Genomic DNA, 16,914 nt, shown 5'->3' with positions numbered 1-16,914 from the left:
AAACAAAAATCTGGGTGAATGAAGACTCTAGAGTCAACTACACCAGCCAATGGACGTTGGAAGGATTTTCTCATTTTTGGATCAGCAAGACTGACAGCATTTCAGAACTCTCAAAACTACCTGAGCTGAACCCTTAAAACAAGCTCTACATCTGGACCCTGGGACACATCACATGGCTGTCCCCCACCCTCAGGTACTGGGCAGGTTGGGAGGCTAGGTGTGGCTTCTCCCCTTATCTCCCCCATCCCCCCCAGATACAGGAAGAAGACACAGAAAATCTGAAAACATGCTGAGTTCAGGACATGCAGACTACCTACAATACATTCCTCCAAGTACCTGCACTTTGTTAATGGCCTTCCTAAGCAGCAGGTGCAAAAGCAAGGTGTAATTATGACCAATGCACCTAAAAAACACATTCATGCTATCAATAAAAAAGATTAACATCTCTTGGAACAATTTTTAAATTACCACTGCCCATATTTCAAACAATCCAAGTTTCCCTCCCCACCATAAAGTTAATGAATTTCATTCCAATCCTCTTCAATCGAGTGCCTTCTGTGCATGAGCTGCCAGGTGTGAGGCCCTAACAGACGTCACAGGGAACCTGCTGCTAAAGCTACCGACTTACTCTCTGTACGTATACATCTGCTTTATCTATATGTATTAGAGGACTCAAACCATGCTTCCCATGATAGAGCTTCGACTACTTAAACTGAGGAAAACATGGCAAGGATACCGCGATCCCGCACTGCGTGTCTCCTCACCAGCTTCTCACTGATCTGAGAGTCACGCATGCTTGTAGAAAAAAGAATGAAGTCAGCCTAGGAAAGCTGCCCGCTTTCTGAAGAATGCTACTTGAGCAGATGCAGGATTTCCTAAAGGAGCAATGGTTTTAAATTCAGATCCAGAAGTCAGCAAGTTCCATAAAACAGTATTTTTAATTTCTTCCACTAACAGTTAATTTTAATAAGTTCAGAAATTATACTTTACCTACTTTAAAACAAATCATCAAAGCACCCACAATCACAATTGTGCCAAAAATCACAGAAAAATGAGTAAAACAAAGTGTGAGCACATTGTGGAAACGCCGCCACCGTGTGAACGTCACACTGCTGTCGCCAAGCTCCGGCGCCGAGGAGCTGCCCTGGTGCAGACGCTCACAGCACAGCAGAGAACATTCCGACCACAGTGCTGAGGAAACCACGCTGCCGCCCCTCTGAAAAGCCTACAGTTCGCACACCACACCAGGAACAGTCACCAACAGGCAAATCTCTCCTACTTCTTCCAGCTGAGTTTTGATGACCAAAAGTCTGACACGGTGCTTGATAAGATATTTGGTACAGCAGCTGGTAGGCAGATAACTTAATTGAATATTACACAAAATAATACATGAGAATTGCTTCCATGTAAAATGAATCAAAATTGAATCACTAGGAAAGGCTGTCACGTAATACTGGAGAACTATATAAGACTGAAAAATGAGGTAAAAATCCAGAACAATTCTGCATTCAAACTGCCTTACAGTCAAGGAGCAGGCAGTCAGCGCAGCAGCCGAACAGCATGGGCCACCTGCAGCCCAGAGCGCCCCCAGGAGGCAGCCGAACAGCACAGGCCACCTGCAGCCTAGGGTGCCCCCCAGGAGGCAGCAGGCCCAGGCTCCAAGACAATCCAGACTCATCTCCAGACTAGACGCCTGACTCAGCCCCAGTTGCAGCAAGCATTTTAGGAGTCAGTCAGTGGATGCAAGACCTCTCTCTCTGTCTCTGCCTCTTCCTTTCAAATTAACTGGCCGAGCCCCAGATGTTGTGACCAGCAGATGAAAGATCTCTTTCTGTCTCCCACTGCCAACCCCCTGCCTTTCAACAAACATAAATACCTCGTTCAAAAAAGTTAAAATGCTGAAATCATAAACAGCACAGTGTCTACGTTATATATCAAAAGACAAATTATCTGAACAGTGGATACATATTCAAAAAGCATTCGTGTAATGCTAAATTAAAGCACCGACAAGTTCTATTTGTTATAAAGTTAAAAACTTTACAGAAGCTGTGGGGCAGTATCATGGTGCAACGAATTAAGTCACTGCCTGCAACACCAGTAGAGTCCTGGCTGCTCCATTTCCAATAGGCCGCCCTGCTAATGCACTGAGAACATGTTTTGGCAGTGGGGGACTGGCGTGCACTGGCCCCTGCCACCTGCGTAGGATGCCTGGATGGTGTTGTCAGTTCCTGGTCCAGACTGGGCCAGCCCCAGCAGCTGCTCTAGGAAGAGATAGCAGAAGACGGGTCCAACTCTGTTTAAAAGCCCCATAATCGGCCCTGTTAAGATGGAAAAACTTCAGTACTTATAAGAAGGCAACAGTTGGGGGTCTGCAACAATGGCTCAACTGGCTAATCCTCTGCCAGTATCCCATATGGACACGAGTTCATGTCCCACTGTTCCACTTCCCATCCAGCTCCCTGCTAATGTGCCTGGGAAAGCAGAGAATGCAGCCCTAGGCATGGCCACCCACACACCTGTAGACCTGGGAGAAACCCCGGCTCCTGGCTTCAGACTGGGCCAGCCCCAACTGTTACAGCCACTTGGGGAACAAAGCAATGGATGGAAAATCTCTTTCTCCCTTCTCTCTCTCTGTAACTCTGCTTTTAAAACAAATAAATACATTTTAAAAAATACATATCACTTATGTGATCCCACAATACACTGAATGGATCTTGCAAAAGAGCTCTCTGGAAAGGGCATTTGGTTATAACCTATTTCACATTAATAACTGTGTAACATTTTCTTTCATCTGTTCAGTTTTTAACTTAAAGAATTAAAATTCTTGGATACTTACCATGATAGTCCAAAAAAAGAGCAGAATTACCATCTGACCATATTTCTCCACCAGAAAATTCAAGTTTAAATGTACTGTCTACATAAAGTAATCAGTATTAGAAAGAGAATATATTTCTATTGCATCAAAACCCTCAATGAAAAAATTCATGAATCAGTTTTTAAAACAAGCAATCTTTTTTTATAATGTTATCCACTACACTAATGCTAACAGACACACAACAAATAATTTGGTGTGACATACACCTCAAAATCGCCCCAGTCCTTGAACATGAAGGTGCAAGTCCAGTGTTGGCTCTAACTGAAGTGCTTGGATTAGCTGTTCAAGAAAGCATCAACCTGACGCATCAGGATGCCCCCTTCACTAACAATGAGCTTCCAACAGCCTAAAGGGTTTAGATTTATTTATTTTTAAAGCAAAGGCAGATATACAGAGAGGAGGAGAGACAGAAACAAATATCTTCGGTCAGGGGGTTCACTCCTCCAAGTGGCCAAGCAGAGCTCACTGGAAGCCAGGAGCCTCTTCCGGGTCTCCCACTGGGGGTGCAGGAGTTTTGGGCCATCCTCAACGGCTTTCCCAGGTCACAAGCAGGGAGCTGGAAGGACAGTGGAGCTGCCGGGACAGGGACCAGTGCCCAAATGGGATCCCAGCAGGTGCAAGGCAAGGATTTAGCCACTAGGCTGCTGCACATGGGCCCGTTTTAAGGTTTTATAACCTAACCTCACTTCAGCTGTTTACTGAATGAACACAGGTGTGAATCTATTGTCTACAACAGTGAATACATACAAATGTGTGTAAACCTATTTCAAATACTGATGCATTAAAGTACTTTATGTTCAGGACATCTTAAGTGTCCCTTAAAAGTTAAATACACTTATAATTATATTATTTTCTTCTTTCACTTCATTTTCTGCCTCATTCACAAAAAGCACGAGCCAGACGCCTCCCAGGTCCTGCCAGCTGGCCTGTGTCTGGTGACAAATCTGAAACGAGCCTTCGGGGCTATACCAGCACAGCCAGAGCCGACCCCTGGCATCGTTTAGTGGCATGTGTGAGCTTTCTGAGACACGCCCCAACGCAGGATAAACCCAGAGAATACAAATCTCACAGCATTTATCTGCACACCTCAAGGCATCATGGAAAACACGACAGGAACCTAACTCATCATGCATGTTTGTCAAAGAAGTGATACTTGGGAGAACTCGGGATGCCCGACAGCCCAACTGAAAAAAAAAAAAAAAAAAGTCCTGCATTTTCAACTCTCTAAGAAAGCAGCCTCCCGCACCTGCGTATGCTGTCTGCTTATTCATCCTAAGAGTCGAGGCTCTGGACACTGCTCAGTACCTACCACTTCACAACAGCTTAACTTTAAATCCAAGACAATCAGCACGGAAGAGCACCTTCTCTGTTCTCAAATCATCTGCCAACTCCCCACGGCATGCACATTCTCATCTAAACAAAGGGCAAACACGGACCATGCCAGTAACCGGAGACGGTCAGCCGTCGTGTCCTGTGTCCTAGCCCTAAGCCCGGGCTCCGCACGACGGGGCCGTGGGCGCTGCCCCGCAGTTACAACCCCGCGCCTGCCGCTCCTCCTGACTTCCAGCCAAACTTCCCCCGAACTCAAGGCTCTCTCGGGACCCGGAAAAAAAAAAAAAACCAAAAAACCCTCCCAGCCTATGTCCTCTGCGCCTCCGCCCACGCCCCGGAATTAATCCTCTCCAGCTCGTCCCCTGGGGATTCACATCTCTGCCGTCGGGATATTTCCATCCCTCCCCCTCCTTTACTACTCCGAAACGCCGGTTTTCTCCCAGTCACCAGGATACTGAGCCCGAGGAGGGAGACGGTGGACAACAAAAGCGCAGACGGCCGAGCCCCTGCTGCTCCCGTCCCACCCCCGTCCACCCCCGTCCACCCCCGTCCACCCCCTGTCCACCGTGCCCAGCAGGTGCCTCGCCGCGCCCAGGCCGTACTACCGGGCCCCCCGCACGGCCCTCCTCGTCCCCGGAGAGCAGGGAGGTGAGCGCGGACGCCGGCCCCACCCTGCCCACGGCGGGGCCTGGACCCTCGGCCGCTGCCCGCGCCCCCCGGCCGCCCCGCAGCCGCCCCCCGGGCCCGGCACTCACAGGCTGCCCGAGCAGGACGTGCACACGAAGGAGCCGACCGTCATGTTCACGTAGGTGGGGCCCCGCTGGTCGCAGTCGAAGCACTTGCGGTTGTGCGGGAGGCCCGTCATGTCCCGCAGCATCTTGAGGTGCTTCTCCTCCTGCTTCCGCTTGGCGCTGGCCGCCATGGCCGCGGCGCCCGAGGGAGGGAGGCCGGCGAGGGCCGGGAAGCGGGCGGCGCTGCGCCTGGGGGCCCGCGCTCCCCCCACGGGCCGCCCTGGCCGCCGCCCTGCGCCCGCCCGCCGCGGCTCGCCTCGACGGCGCTGGACGCGGCGCGGACGCGGCGGAGCGCGCGCTCACGGGCCGCACCGACCGGCCGGCCCGGGACAACCGCCGCCGCCGCCACCTTCCCGACTCGGCCGGGGAAGGGAAGGCGAGCGCGGGGGGAAGGCAAGAGGAGGCCCGCCCCGGGCGGCGAGTGGCCAAGTGCCGGCCCGCGCCCTCTGCTGGCCGGGAGGAGTCACTGCGGCCGCGCAGAGGCCTGGCTCCCGGCGGTCTCCCGGGGGGCTGAGGAGAAACGTGGCCGAGCGATTTTCTTAGCTTTTTGTTTGGTTTTTGGCACCAAGATTTACTTTTCCTTCCCATTGTTCATGAACTCTTTGAGGCCCTTTTATAATGTGTTAAGCGTGGGTCATCCTGCGCCCTCACGGCCCCCGGCGCGTTTCCCCTTCTGTTCTGGGGAGAATTCCACGTGGCTCATCGTGGCCTCAGAAGCACGCCATGGTTCAGCCCTGCCTCCTTCCTCCATCTTCCTTTACTCAGGCAAACACAGCCGACTCCTTCTGACTCCTGTTCTCTGTACCTCGGGATAGCGCAAGCTCGCCGCAGTGGACATTTTGCGGTGGAGGTTGCCCTGTGCGTTAGGTACGCGCAGCGTTTCTGCCCACTGCCAATAGTGTCTTCCCACAGAGGTAACTAAAATTCCCCGCAGACATTGCCACAAATGGAAAAGGGACTGGCGGAAGTAAAAGAATCACCTGCGTTGAGAAGCCCGCTACATCCCTGAGCAGACTTCCGGTCAGTCACAGGTGCGCGCTTTCTGCCACACTGTCCCACACGGACCTGGGGCTCGCTAAGTCATTCTGCAGCCAACTGGCTGTCTTCTCTCCCTCGTGCCTCTCATTTGCGATGTCGGGGCTCTCCCTCTGAGGTTCCAACCTGGCCCCTGCATTTTCTGCGCCACTGCACCCCATACCCCTCCCAGAGCTGCAGGCAGGGTGCTCCGTGGCTTCTGGAGCAAATGCACGAAGTAGCCTGATCTTCACTGCAACCTGGAGAGGTAGGCACGGTGGCTACTTCCACTTTGCCAAACAAAGCAATGCAGAAACCTCTCTCCCAAATGGATTCGGGGAGACCCTGAGCTGAGGGTCCAGACCCATCCTGCTGGCAAAGGGGAAGGCTGGAGTTGAAACCAGAGTTCCCGGTTGGTGAGCCAGCCTCCAGATCGCCTGTGAAAGCCACTGGATAAATATCCATATTAATACTATCAGTAATAATTAGCTTTTAATATTAAAACAACAGGGGTCAGTGAGCTGCAAATGGATTTGTATGAATTTTTTTTTAATTTATTTTCATTATTTTTGAAAAAGAGATCTCCCATGTGCTGGTTTGTTCAGCTCGTTCTCCAGATGTTCAGGGCAGTTAAGGCATGACCAGGCCAATGCCAGAGACACGGTGGGCAGGTCTCCTGGGTGGGCAGCAGGAGCCCAAGACCTTGCATGGTCAGCCGCTGCCCGTGAGGGTGTGGACCAGCAGGGAGCCAGAACCTGAGTGAGGCACATAGGTGTGGCGTCCGACACCCCAGCTGCTGTCACAAGCCAACACGCTGACACAAGCCAGCGAGCGGATTCAGAAAAAAAAATTTCTACTATGACAAATATTAAACTACCTAAATCTCCTGGCTTGCTTTGAATCACAGTTAGTTCATGGCTAGAACTGCTTAGTGAACACCCCTGCATTACCCCCCCACACACACACACTCCCCCACCCCAGCCCATCCCTGCATTATCCCCCACACACACCCCAGCCTATCCCTGCATTACACCCCCACACACACACTCCCACACCCCAGCCCATCCCTGCATTACCCCCACACACACACACTCCCACACCCCAGCCCATCCCTGCATTACCCCCACACACACACACTCCCACACCCCAGCCCATCCCTGCATTACCCCCACACACACACACTCCCACACCCCAGCCCAACCCTGCATTACCCCCCCCACACACACACCCCAGCCCATCCCTGCATTACCCCCACACACACACACACAACTCCCACACCCCAGCCCATCCCTGCCTTACCCCCACACACACACATACACAACTCCCACACCCCAGCCCATCCCTGCATTACCCCCCCCACACACACTCCCACACCCCAGCCCATCCCTGCATTACCCCCCCCCACACACAACTCCCACACCCCAGCCCATCCCTGCATTACCCCCGACACACACACACTCCCACACCCCAGCCCAACCCTGCATTACCCCCCCACACACACCCCAGCCCATCCCTGCATTACCCCCCCCCACACACAACTCCCACACCCCAGCCCAACCCTGCATTACCCCCCCCACACACACACACACTCCCACACCCCAGCCCATCCCTGCATTACCCCCACACACACACCCCAGCCCATCCCTGCATTACCCCCACACACACACCCCAGCCCATCCCTGCATTACCCCCACACACACACACTCCAATTACATTACATACCACTCACCAGCAAATGCCAATATTTCGATTTGAACCGCTCACAAAATCAAATGTTTTTGAAGCTTACAATACCATTAGCATATTTAAGAAGTTGGCAATCAACAACTACCCCAAGGTTCAGTGTTTGCGTTTATTTTCCGATGTGTAAGCAGACCTCTGTGCTTGGTCGCATCCCCCCTGCAGCTGCACCGTCGGCTCGCCCAGCCTCCGCACAGCTCCCTCTGCTCTCCTTGTTTCTCTTGTGCATCGTTTGTATCGGAACTTGGGCACTTTTGCCCAACTTCTCGAAGTCTGTTTTTTAACATGCTCCTCTGTCCTCGCTTCTTTTTAAAAATTGGTGGTTGAGTCCAGTTCACTTGATTTGAGGTCAGTTTTTGGAAGGGAGCATAATGTGTCTCCCTCGGGCTTATCCATCAGGAGGCACATACGGGGCTGTAAGGGTGTATCTTTCCAGGACATCAGCCGCCCTTAATGACTACAGTCTCGAGTTACTCATTCATTAAGGCTGGCAGAAAAGCCCTCCAGTTCCATCATTATTTCTTCACATTTGTCAACTGAAAGATTCCTGTTTTTAAAGATTCATTTATTTGGGGGTAGGTGCTGTGGCATAGCGGGTTAAGCCACTGCCTGCAGCAGCTATTCCAGCATAGGCATGAGTTCGAGTTCCATCTGTTCCACTTCTCCTCGCCCAGCTTCCTGTTAATGCACCTGGGAAAGCAGCAGAGGATGGCCCACGTGCCTGGGCCCCTGCACCTAACTGGGAGACCCAAAGGAAGCTCCTGGCTCCTTGATTCAGCATGCCCCAGCCCCAGCCATTGTGGTCACTTGGGAGTGGGACAGCAGATGTAAGATCTTTCTCTCTCTGCCTTTCAGTACATAAAACAAATCTTAAAAATACAGCCACACGTATATGGATTTATTTACTTGAAAGGCAGAGCCACGGGGGAAAGCGGCGACCAGAGATCCTCACAGAGGATCCTTAGATGGCCTCCATAGCAAGGATGAGGTCAGGCTGCAGCCTCGAGCCTGGGACTCCATCTGGGTCTCCCTCATGTGTGGCAGGGCTCCACTTCCTTGGGCTGTCATCGTCTGGTGCTTCCCCTGGCACATGAACAGGAAGCTGGATCAGCGAGCAGCCAGAACTTGAACCAGCACTCCAATAAGGAATGCCAGCATCACGGGTGGAAGCTTAACGCGCTGTACCACCACACCAGCCTCTGAAATATTGCCGTAAGAGGAAAACCTCCCTCCAGCCCATATTTAGGACAGTTCATGTCAGGAAGCGAGAATAAATGCCTGTTTCATTTCCTTGGTTTGCAAATGTACAAAATATACTTTTTCATGTTAGATTTTACTAGTGACCAATTTTTTTTTAACGTTATCAAAAACTCAGGTATTTAAATATATTTGTTGTGTTTCACATCCTCAACGCTCACATTAACTCATCATTGACTGGCAAGAGCCTGCTAAAGTGGATCCGTTGTGAGCACTTGGAGATGGCCCTTGACTTCAGCTCAGTGCAAGCTCTCATGCCAGCAAAGTGTGGGCCATTTAAGGATTGAGCCCACTCGGGGCTGGCACTGTGGCCTGACAGGTAAAGCTGTTCCCTGGGACACCTGCATCCCATATGGGCACTGGTTCAAGTCCCAGCTTCTCCACTGCTCGGCTAGACAATGTGGAAAAAGCAAATTCCTGGGCCCGTGCCACCTGCACGGAACATCTAGATGGAGCTCTTGGGGCCTGGCCCGTCTCTGGCCGTTGCAGCCATCTGAGAGTGAGCCAGCAGATGGAAGGTCTCTGTAACTCTTTGAAGTAAATAAATCTTCAAAAGAAAAAACAGGAGAGCAGTGTAATGTCTCTGACCAAAATACAAAGCATGCTTTCCAGCAGTCATGTTATTGCCACACGTTGTTTTGTACTGCCAATCTATTTGGGCATACTTATAGGGTGCAGTGTAACCATCGGGTTCAGACTCACAATATGCCGTAACCAGCAAGTGGGTTAGCCTGGCGTTCCCCTTCCGTGTGTCCTTATACACCGCAGGTGGTTCACCCGGGGTTCCCCTTCCGCGTGGTGTCCTTATACACCGCAGGTGGTTCACCCGGGGTTCCCCTTCCGCGTGTCCTTATACACAGCAGGTGGATCAGCTTGGGGTTCCTCTTCCGTGTGTCCTTGTGCACCGCAGGTGGATCAGCCCGAGGTTCCTCTTCCGCGTGTCCTTATACACAGCAGGTGGATCAGCCCGAGGTTCCTCTTCTGCGCGTGTCCTTGCGCACCACAGCAGCGAACGCACTTAGGGCTCACCCAGTGATGCATCTGGCTTCTGTGTTTGCTGCACGCTCTCCTGAGCTGGTTGTTCTCAGGCCGTTCCTCTCTCCGGCATGGCGTGGACAGGGTTCCGGAGTCATGTCAGCCTCACCTTGTGCAAACAGCTAAAGAAGGGGTTGAGTCTTTATCGTGCTTCTGTTGCATTGGAAAGGCGGGAAGAGCGATTTCCACATTACACGTCTATAGGAAGGTGAAGTTGGAGCGGAGCGGGAGGTGTTGTTTTCAGGTGAAACGGAGTCCATTGGGCCTGCCGAGGTGTTGGGGCTTCTTTTTATTAGCACAGATGATCGCAGAGTAGATTTCTGTCTTTAAAACTCCCAGAGAGAGTTTGCTGTATATCTAGTGACACTATGTATTTAGTGTGCTTAACCCTCACGACCACATGGAAGGAGGTATTATTAACCTCCTTTCACAGATGAGAAAGCAGAGGCTTCTGGAAGGCTGGCTTGCCCGAGGTCATGCTGGAAGTGAGGCGTGAAGCCAGAATTCCAGCCCAGATCTGACTGCCAGATCTGGGCTGTCTTGGTCTGCTCTAGAATCTGGCCACAGACGCTACTGGTGGGATTTACAAAGCACAAGTTGCCTCGGAAAACGCTAGAAGCACTGCAGCCAGCGGGAGGGAGCTGTTCAAACTGCAGGGACGATCCGGGCATCTCCTCCCTGAAAGCTAGCAGTGTTCCCTTTGCTTTTAGAAAAAAACCAGGGAGAGCCCAAAAGCGTCCTCCTTCCTACCCTGCCTCCTTCCCAATGGTTGTCTCCCATGTTGGCCCGCCTACGCTGTGCCCCAGGCACGCTAGCCCATCTCTACCACTCTGCTCCATCTCTAGTTCCACCTGGATTTTTAAAAATATTTTCTCTCCCCACCACAGGGCCTTTGCACATACTGTTTTTAATTCCATAACAGGATTTCCATCTTTACCTCTTTTCCTCTTACGTTCAGTGGAACAGTTGTTTCTCAGCAAGCCTTCCCTGACCTGCCTAACTTGGTACCATGTACTTCCCCTGCATAGTCCTGGCTGCCATGCTCTGTGCTTCGCTTGGTGGTTTATAATTAGGGTCCTTCCTTCCCCTTGTGCACTGCAAGCTTCATCCAGGAAGGGACCTGCTCTGCGTTTACTCACTGTTATTGCTCCAGCACTTAGTACTTAAGATGCTTAATAAATGCTAGTTGAATGACTATTAGAGCATAGCAACAGGGAGCCCATGACTCAAGCTCCTCTGGTCTGATGCAGTGGTTTTGACATTCTGTTTGTTTTTGCTGTTTTGGCTTTCAGAATGACTTCCGTTCTGTCAAAGCTACAGCAGTTATACTTAAGACGCTTAGAATTCTGAAATCCAGTTGCCTAGGATTGAGCATCTAAAGCCTCGCTGGATGCCAGCTGACTTGCTGAAAAGGCCCTTTGCCTGTCTTATCACCAGGGGTGAGTCAGAGAAAATGTGCTGGGCCAACGCTGGTGTTGGGCGAGGCCCTGAGGCCCTGTGCAGTGAGGAGTCAGCCGGCACTGCCAGATCATCCCAGGTCGCCCCACCCTCCACGCCTGTAGGCTAGTCCCCAAGAGGAGGCCCTTCTGTGTGGCTTGAGAGCAAAGCAGGACATGCGATAACGCGCTGCAGCGGAGGCATCATCCCTCAGGATAGTGGAGCGACAAGAGGGGGTTCCCCAAAACGGAGAGATCAGAAACCACCTCTAAGTGACCTCGGGCCCACCGACAGAACACACAGGTATATGTCGGGCTGGTCCTTGCCACCCGCAGGCTATTCTGAGCTTATTTTTTATTTCTTTAAAGTTTTGTTTTTCTTTGAAAGGCACAGTGATGGAAAGAGACAGATTTTCCACGCTCTAGCTCATACTCTGGAGAACCTGTAGCAGCCAGGCGAGGGCCAGATGAAGCCCCGGAAGCAAGAGCTCAGTCTAGGTCAGCCACGTGGGTGACAGGGACCCAAGGGCTTGGACAGTTGCCTGCTGGCTCCCAGAGTACACACCGGCTGGAAACCAAGCTAGCGCATGAGGGGGACTCAGACGAGATCTCTCTTTTTTGAAAGATTGTCCATCCACTGGCTCGATCCCCCAAATGGCTGCAGTGTCCAAAAAGGAGCTTCACCTAGGTGTACCCGCATAGGTGGCAGAGGCTCATGCGTTTGGGCTGTCCTCTGCTGCTTTCCCAGATGCAATAGCAGAAACTGGATCAGAAGTGGAGCAGCTGAGATTTGAACCAGTGCCCGTATAGGATGTTGGCATGGATGGTGGCAGCTTTGCCCACTGCGTTACAACAGCAGCCTTGATTTTGCAAGCATCTTGACTGCTGTGCCACGGGCCCGTCCCTGAGTTCACAATGTTTAAGCAGTCTTTGACTTGTGACCACAAGTGCCATGTTTCCTTTGTTTGCTTGTACATTAAGTTGAGGGGTTCTGCTTGAATTTCTTTTCACGTTCCATATTCTGGGAGAAAAAAATGGAATGGCCATGATCCTTCTCTGCTGCCAGCTGCTGCCTTCTGCAGACCCCCAAACACCCAACTGCCAATTTCCTTGGCCCCATACCTTGGGGCATCGAGCTTCTAAAGGGGTCCTGTCCTCCCTCAAGATCCAGGTTCCAGCTGGGACACTGGCCCTCCTTTTCCTCTGGCCCCTGTGATGCCGGAAGCTGTTGGTAGTTGCAGACAGGAGCTACCCTAGCAAGAAGCACTTTGGATGCAGGAAAACAGTAGGCATGGCTTTTCCATTTTGATAACATTCTTTCCTCCTTGTGGCATGACTTGTTCTGACTTTGGGCCAAGAAGCAAACACGGATTTTTTTTGTTTTTTTTTTGTTTGTTTGTTTATGGTGTGTGTGAGCAATGCACAAACCAAGTCATGTTGGCCCCATTAGCTCTCCCAGGCCACAGTGGGTTTCCCAAAGTAAATAACAACAGGACCCCAGATGTAAAGCAATGTGGAATCAGGTGCAACTCTGTTATTTTTTTCCTTTATTTTCTTTTGATAGCTCCTTTCTTTAACTGCGGTTTGATATATTTTTTTAAGCATTGCTTCCTAGCTTGCTTTTTGATTTGCAAGAAGTAGCAAGTCAAAAAAAAAAAAAAAAAAAAAAGAGGGGGAACCCACAGAGAATAAGCAGTTAGTTCTTACTTCCTGGAAACTGTGTCATTTCTGGGTACAAAGTACAGAGCAAGCCCAGACAGTAGAAACCAGATACCTACACTGCCTGCGTCCCTTCACACCAGTGTCGCAGCCCAGGCAGGGCGTCACCTTCCTTCTCCCTGGGGGTGCCAGGAGCCACAGCCACGGCAGGCATGCTTTCCCACTCCCCGTGCTTCTGTGTGCATTCGTTTTCCACTGTCATTTGCGAGCTTTGTAATAAGCCACTAAATTCTCTCTGTTCAGAGAGCAAGGACCAGACCATAACCTGCTGTGTGCCCCATCAATTGTGCCTGTTGATTGACCAACCCAATCTCTGACAATTCTGGGCACCCAAAGTCATTGCAACCTAACTTGGGTTACTCACTTGCCAGAAGAGCATTTTCTAGATTTGAGAGGAAAATCAGAAGAAGCTTTTGGCCTCTCCTCCCTCCAGCCTCCCACTCACTCACTGAGTGAACATTTACTGAACACCTGCTTGTTTTCTGCCAGGCTTTGTGCCAGGCACAGCCAGCCTTGGCTTTTCCTAGAAGTGTATGCCCCCATGAGGGCAGGAACAGGCATTTTAATGTTATGGACCATGGGGTACTGGGTGGCTGAAGGCAGGGCTGGGTCCCGTAATGCTGAAGGAGGGACTATTAATGGGCCAAACAGAAATCAAAAGTAGAATGGCCTGATGCCCAGGGAGACCCTAGAGGTACACAACCTCCCTTCCTTGGTAGAGTTACACCAGAATCAGGAATGCTGGGCTGTCCTGCTTGTCTGCAGGAAACTTGAATCATAGCCTGCAAAACGCAAGGGAGAGAGAAGGCCTGCGGGTCTGCCACGGGAAGGGAGAGCAGCGTAAGAAATGCTCCATTCGCCTTCTCAATGGAACGTTGTTCTTGCCTGTTAGTGAAAGGAGAAAGGAGATCTTCCCTTCTGGTTCAGGGCAAAGAAAGGGGCCCCTGTCGGGGCAGAATCCCACTCTAGCCAGTGGAGAAAGAACACCCTTAGGGTCTGGCTAAGCTCGCAGGAAGGGAAAATGAACCATCCATCCACATCAGCCATCCAGTTGACGAGGGTCTGGCGGAGGTGCTTTAAAAGCAAGCTAGTTTCTTGTGAAAACTCTTTTCTTGTGCATTTCTTACTAGATGCCAGCCGACAGGAAATGGCTCCTTAGAGGACATGGGGTGAACTGAATACAAAGGAACGAACTCCCTGGAGGCCAGTTGGGTCAGGTTGTCATCACACAGCAGCCCTTGAGGAGAGAAGCACGGTGTAGGACTTGGCTGCTGGGATGCCAATCACAATGACTGCCAGTGCCAGGTACTCAGCCCCTTCTGCACCCGTTGATCCTCACTGCAGCCTGAGTAGGTCACTTCCATTACACTCACTTCAAAGAGGAAGCAAGCAGGGCCCCTGTGGTGGAGGCCTGCAGAGTCATAGAACTGACCTTTAAATGCCAGTGGTTCACCTACGTCAGGGGCCACAAGTCAGCCTTGTCTGCTGCATGGTCCTCTCTCTGTTGGTCAGCCCAACCTGGCTCTACGAGAGCAGGACGAGCTGGGAGGCAGGTGTCACTTCCCAGGGCTTGAGCTGGCCTTGGAGAAGAGAACACGCCAGGATGGAGGAGGCCTGTGTCGTCAGAGGTCCCTGCTTCATTTGATGCCACCCAACTCCCACGCTTTCAGACTGTGCCGTTCGAAGGCCTGTTTCCACCCAAGAGGTTAATCAGATGAGGGAAATTACCTGGGAAATTACCCACAGCAACCCCCATAGTGAAACCCCCCAAGCACTCATGCAGCCAGAGGACTCATAGTTCTAGAGCAAAGGCGTGGGTGTTGCAGAAGTGGGGAAACCACACCCCCCCCAAGCACATTTACAGGAATAAGCTAGTCTTGTAGCCATTTAAACCAGCCAGCAAGATGCCCTACAGCATCATGGTTAGTCATCCTCACAGCCCTTCGGCTGCTGAATCAGAAGCCTCCATGAGTATTGAATGAAAAAAAAAAATCAGACTCAGGTTAGCAGCGTGGTCACCACTGTGAATGTTTCAACCGCAGCCTGTGGTTCTCTCTCCATTCAGGGCAGGTTCCAGGAAGGTACCGTCACCACACGTGCAGCCGAGCCGCCGCTTGCCAGAAGCTTCTGTGAATGACTTCCCGTGTGCTTCAACCCCCTGACCGAGTCAGCATCCTGATTGGGCGTGATCGTCTGTGGTCTCCGTGGTCAGACAGGCACAGAGCGATGTGCACAAACAGCTGTCTTCTGCTCAGGCCACGCGGGTTGGTGTTCTCAGAGAATGCCCAGTCCTACCTCCGCACACCCCTCAGCTCGGACACACTGTGCTTGCTTTGGGAGCACAGGGACATGTGTGCGCCTGGGTGTGTTCCGAAGGCGATGTCATATTTTCTGACTTCTCCACACATCCACATGTGACAAGAGCAGAATGCTATGGGAACAGCTGCTGATCTCCCAGGGAGCTTGAGCCAGGAACTCCATCGGCGTGTGCCTCAGTTCCCTCGCCTGTTAAATGCGGATCAAAAGATCGCCTCCCCCATGAGTTTGCTATGAGAATCAAGTGCTGTAATATACAGAAACGTAGCAGCATGTAGCAGGTAGCAGGCGGTCTGAAAGCATTAGCAGTCATTCTGTGGCTGCCTCTTCCCCTCAGCTATCTTCTCTAAGATCATCTCACTAAAATAAGCGAGAAAATATAGATGTGAGTATGAACTAATACTGCTTTTCATACGTTAATATGTATCACATACCATAGAGCTCTACCACATTAATTCAAAGGCTCTTTTGACACCAGCAGAATCATATGTATGTTCGTATATCTGATGGTTCTTCAAAAATCTCCTGGGAGACACCCACGTGAACTAACTATGCATGGGCTCAAAACATGTTTGTACAAAATAGACTGATGTGTTCATTCCTTCTTCCACAAACTGAAGTGCCCCAATGTGCCTGTGGGCATGATGCCTTCCGATGGTTCACGTCCTGTTTGTTTCGTTTTGTTTCTTCATACTTTAATGCGTACATACATTATTAAAAAATTCTTTTATTGGAAAGTCAAGAATACAGAGAGGAGCAGAGACAGAGAGGAAGATTTCCATCCGTTGATTCACTTTCCAAGTGGCCGCAACAGCCGGAGCTACGCCAATGCAAAGCCAGGATCCCGGAGCCTCTTCCAGGTCTCCCACGCGGGTGCAGGGTCCCAAGGCTTTGGGTCATCTTCAACTGCCTTTCTAGACCACAAGCAAGGAGGTGGATGGGAAGCAGAGCACCCAGGACATGAACTGGTGGCCGTATAGGATCCTGGTGCGTGCAAAGTGAGGACTTTAGCTGCTGAGCTGCCTTGCTGGGCCCGTGTGCATACGTCTTCACTAAAAAACATGAAACAATGCAACCCAGTGGGTTGAAGTATCCCCCCAAACTTCATACTCACCAGGAACCTCAGGACATGATTGTATCTGGAAATAAGATCTTTGAAGAGTTAATTAGTTGGAAATCTCGTGGTGAAATTACCCTGTCTTCAATAATCCAATAATTTAGTGATATCCTTGTGCGAAGAGGAGGGGAGGAGGGAAAGATGGCCATGTGATGATGGGAGTGAAAAGTGAAGTTTCCAGAAGTCCAAGAATGCCGAAAGTCACCAGGAACTGGACGAGGTGAGGAAGGAGCCCTCTCTAGAGCATGGTGGAGGGTCAGGGGTGGGAGCCGTGCCTTTGGA

General features: G+C 51.1%; 1 protein-coding gene across 12 annotated transcripts in view; it reads right to left on the bottom strand.

Moving 5' to 3' along the window:
• AGFG1 (ArfGAP with FG repeats 1) overlaps positions 1-5,357 on the bottom strand; it is a 74,837-nt gene extending 69,480 nt beyond the window's left edge. For 8 of the 12 annotated variants that reach the window (XM_040982836.1, XM_040982841.1, XM_040982834.1 and 5 more), the window contains exon 1: positions 4,963-5,184. In XM_040982836.1, the coding sequence (XP_040838770.1) occupies positions 4,963-5,129 (167 nt within the window). In that variant the 5' untranslated portion in view covers positions 5,130-5,184. Of the gene's footprint in view, positions 1-4,962 lie in introns of all 12 variants that reach the window. The other 4 variants (XM_040982837.1, XM_040982839.1, XM_040982840.1 and 1 more) reach the window with 2 other exon arrangements.
• Between the last annotated feature and the right edge of the window lie 11,557 nt (positions 5,358-16,914).

The sequence above is a fragment of the Ochotona curzoniae genome, unplaced genomic scaffold (assembly GCF_017591425.1).
Source record: "Ochotona curzoniae isolate NIBS_2020 unplaced genomic scaffold, NIBS_Ocur_1.0 contig_3643, whole genome shotgun sequence".
Lineage (NCBI taxonomy): Eukaryota > Metazoa > Chordata > Mammalia > Lagomorpha > Ochotonidae > Ochotona > Ochotona curzoniae.
The sequence above is the reverse complement of the archived record's forward strand: the minus strand, read 5'-3'. Positions and strand labels throughout refer to the sequence as shown.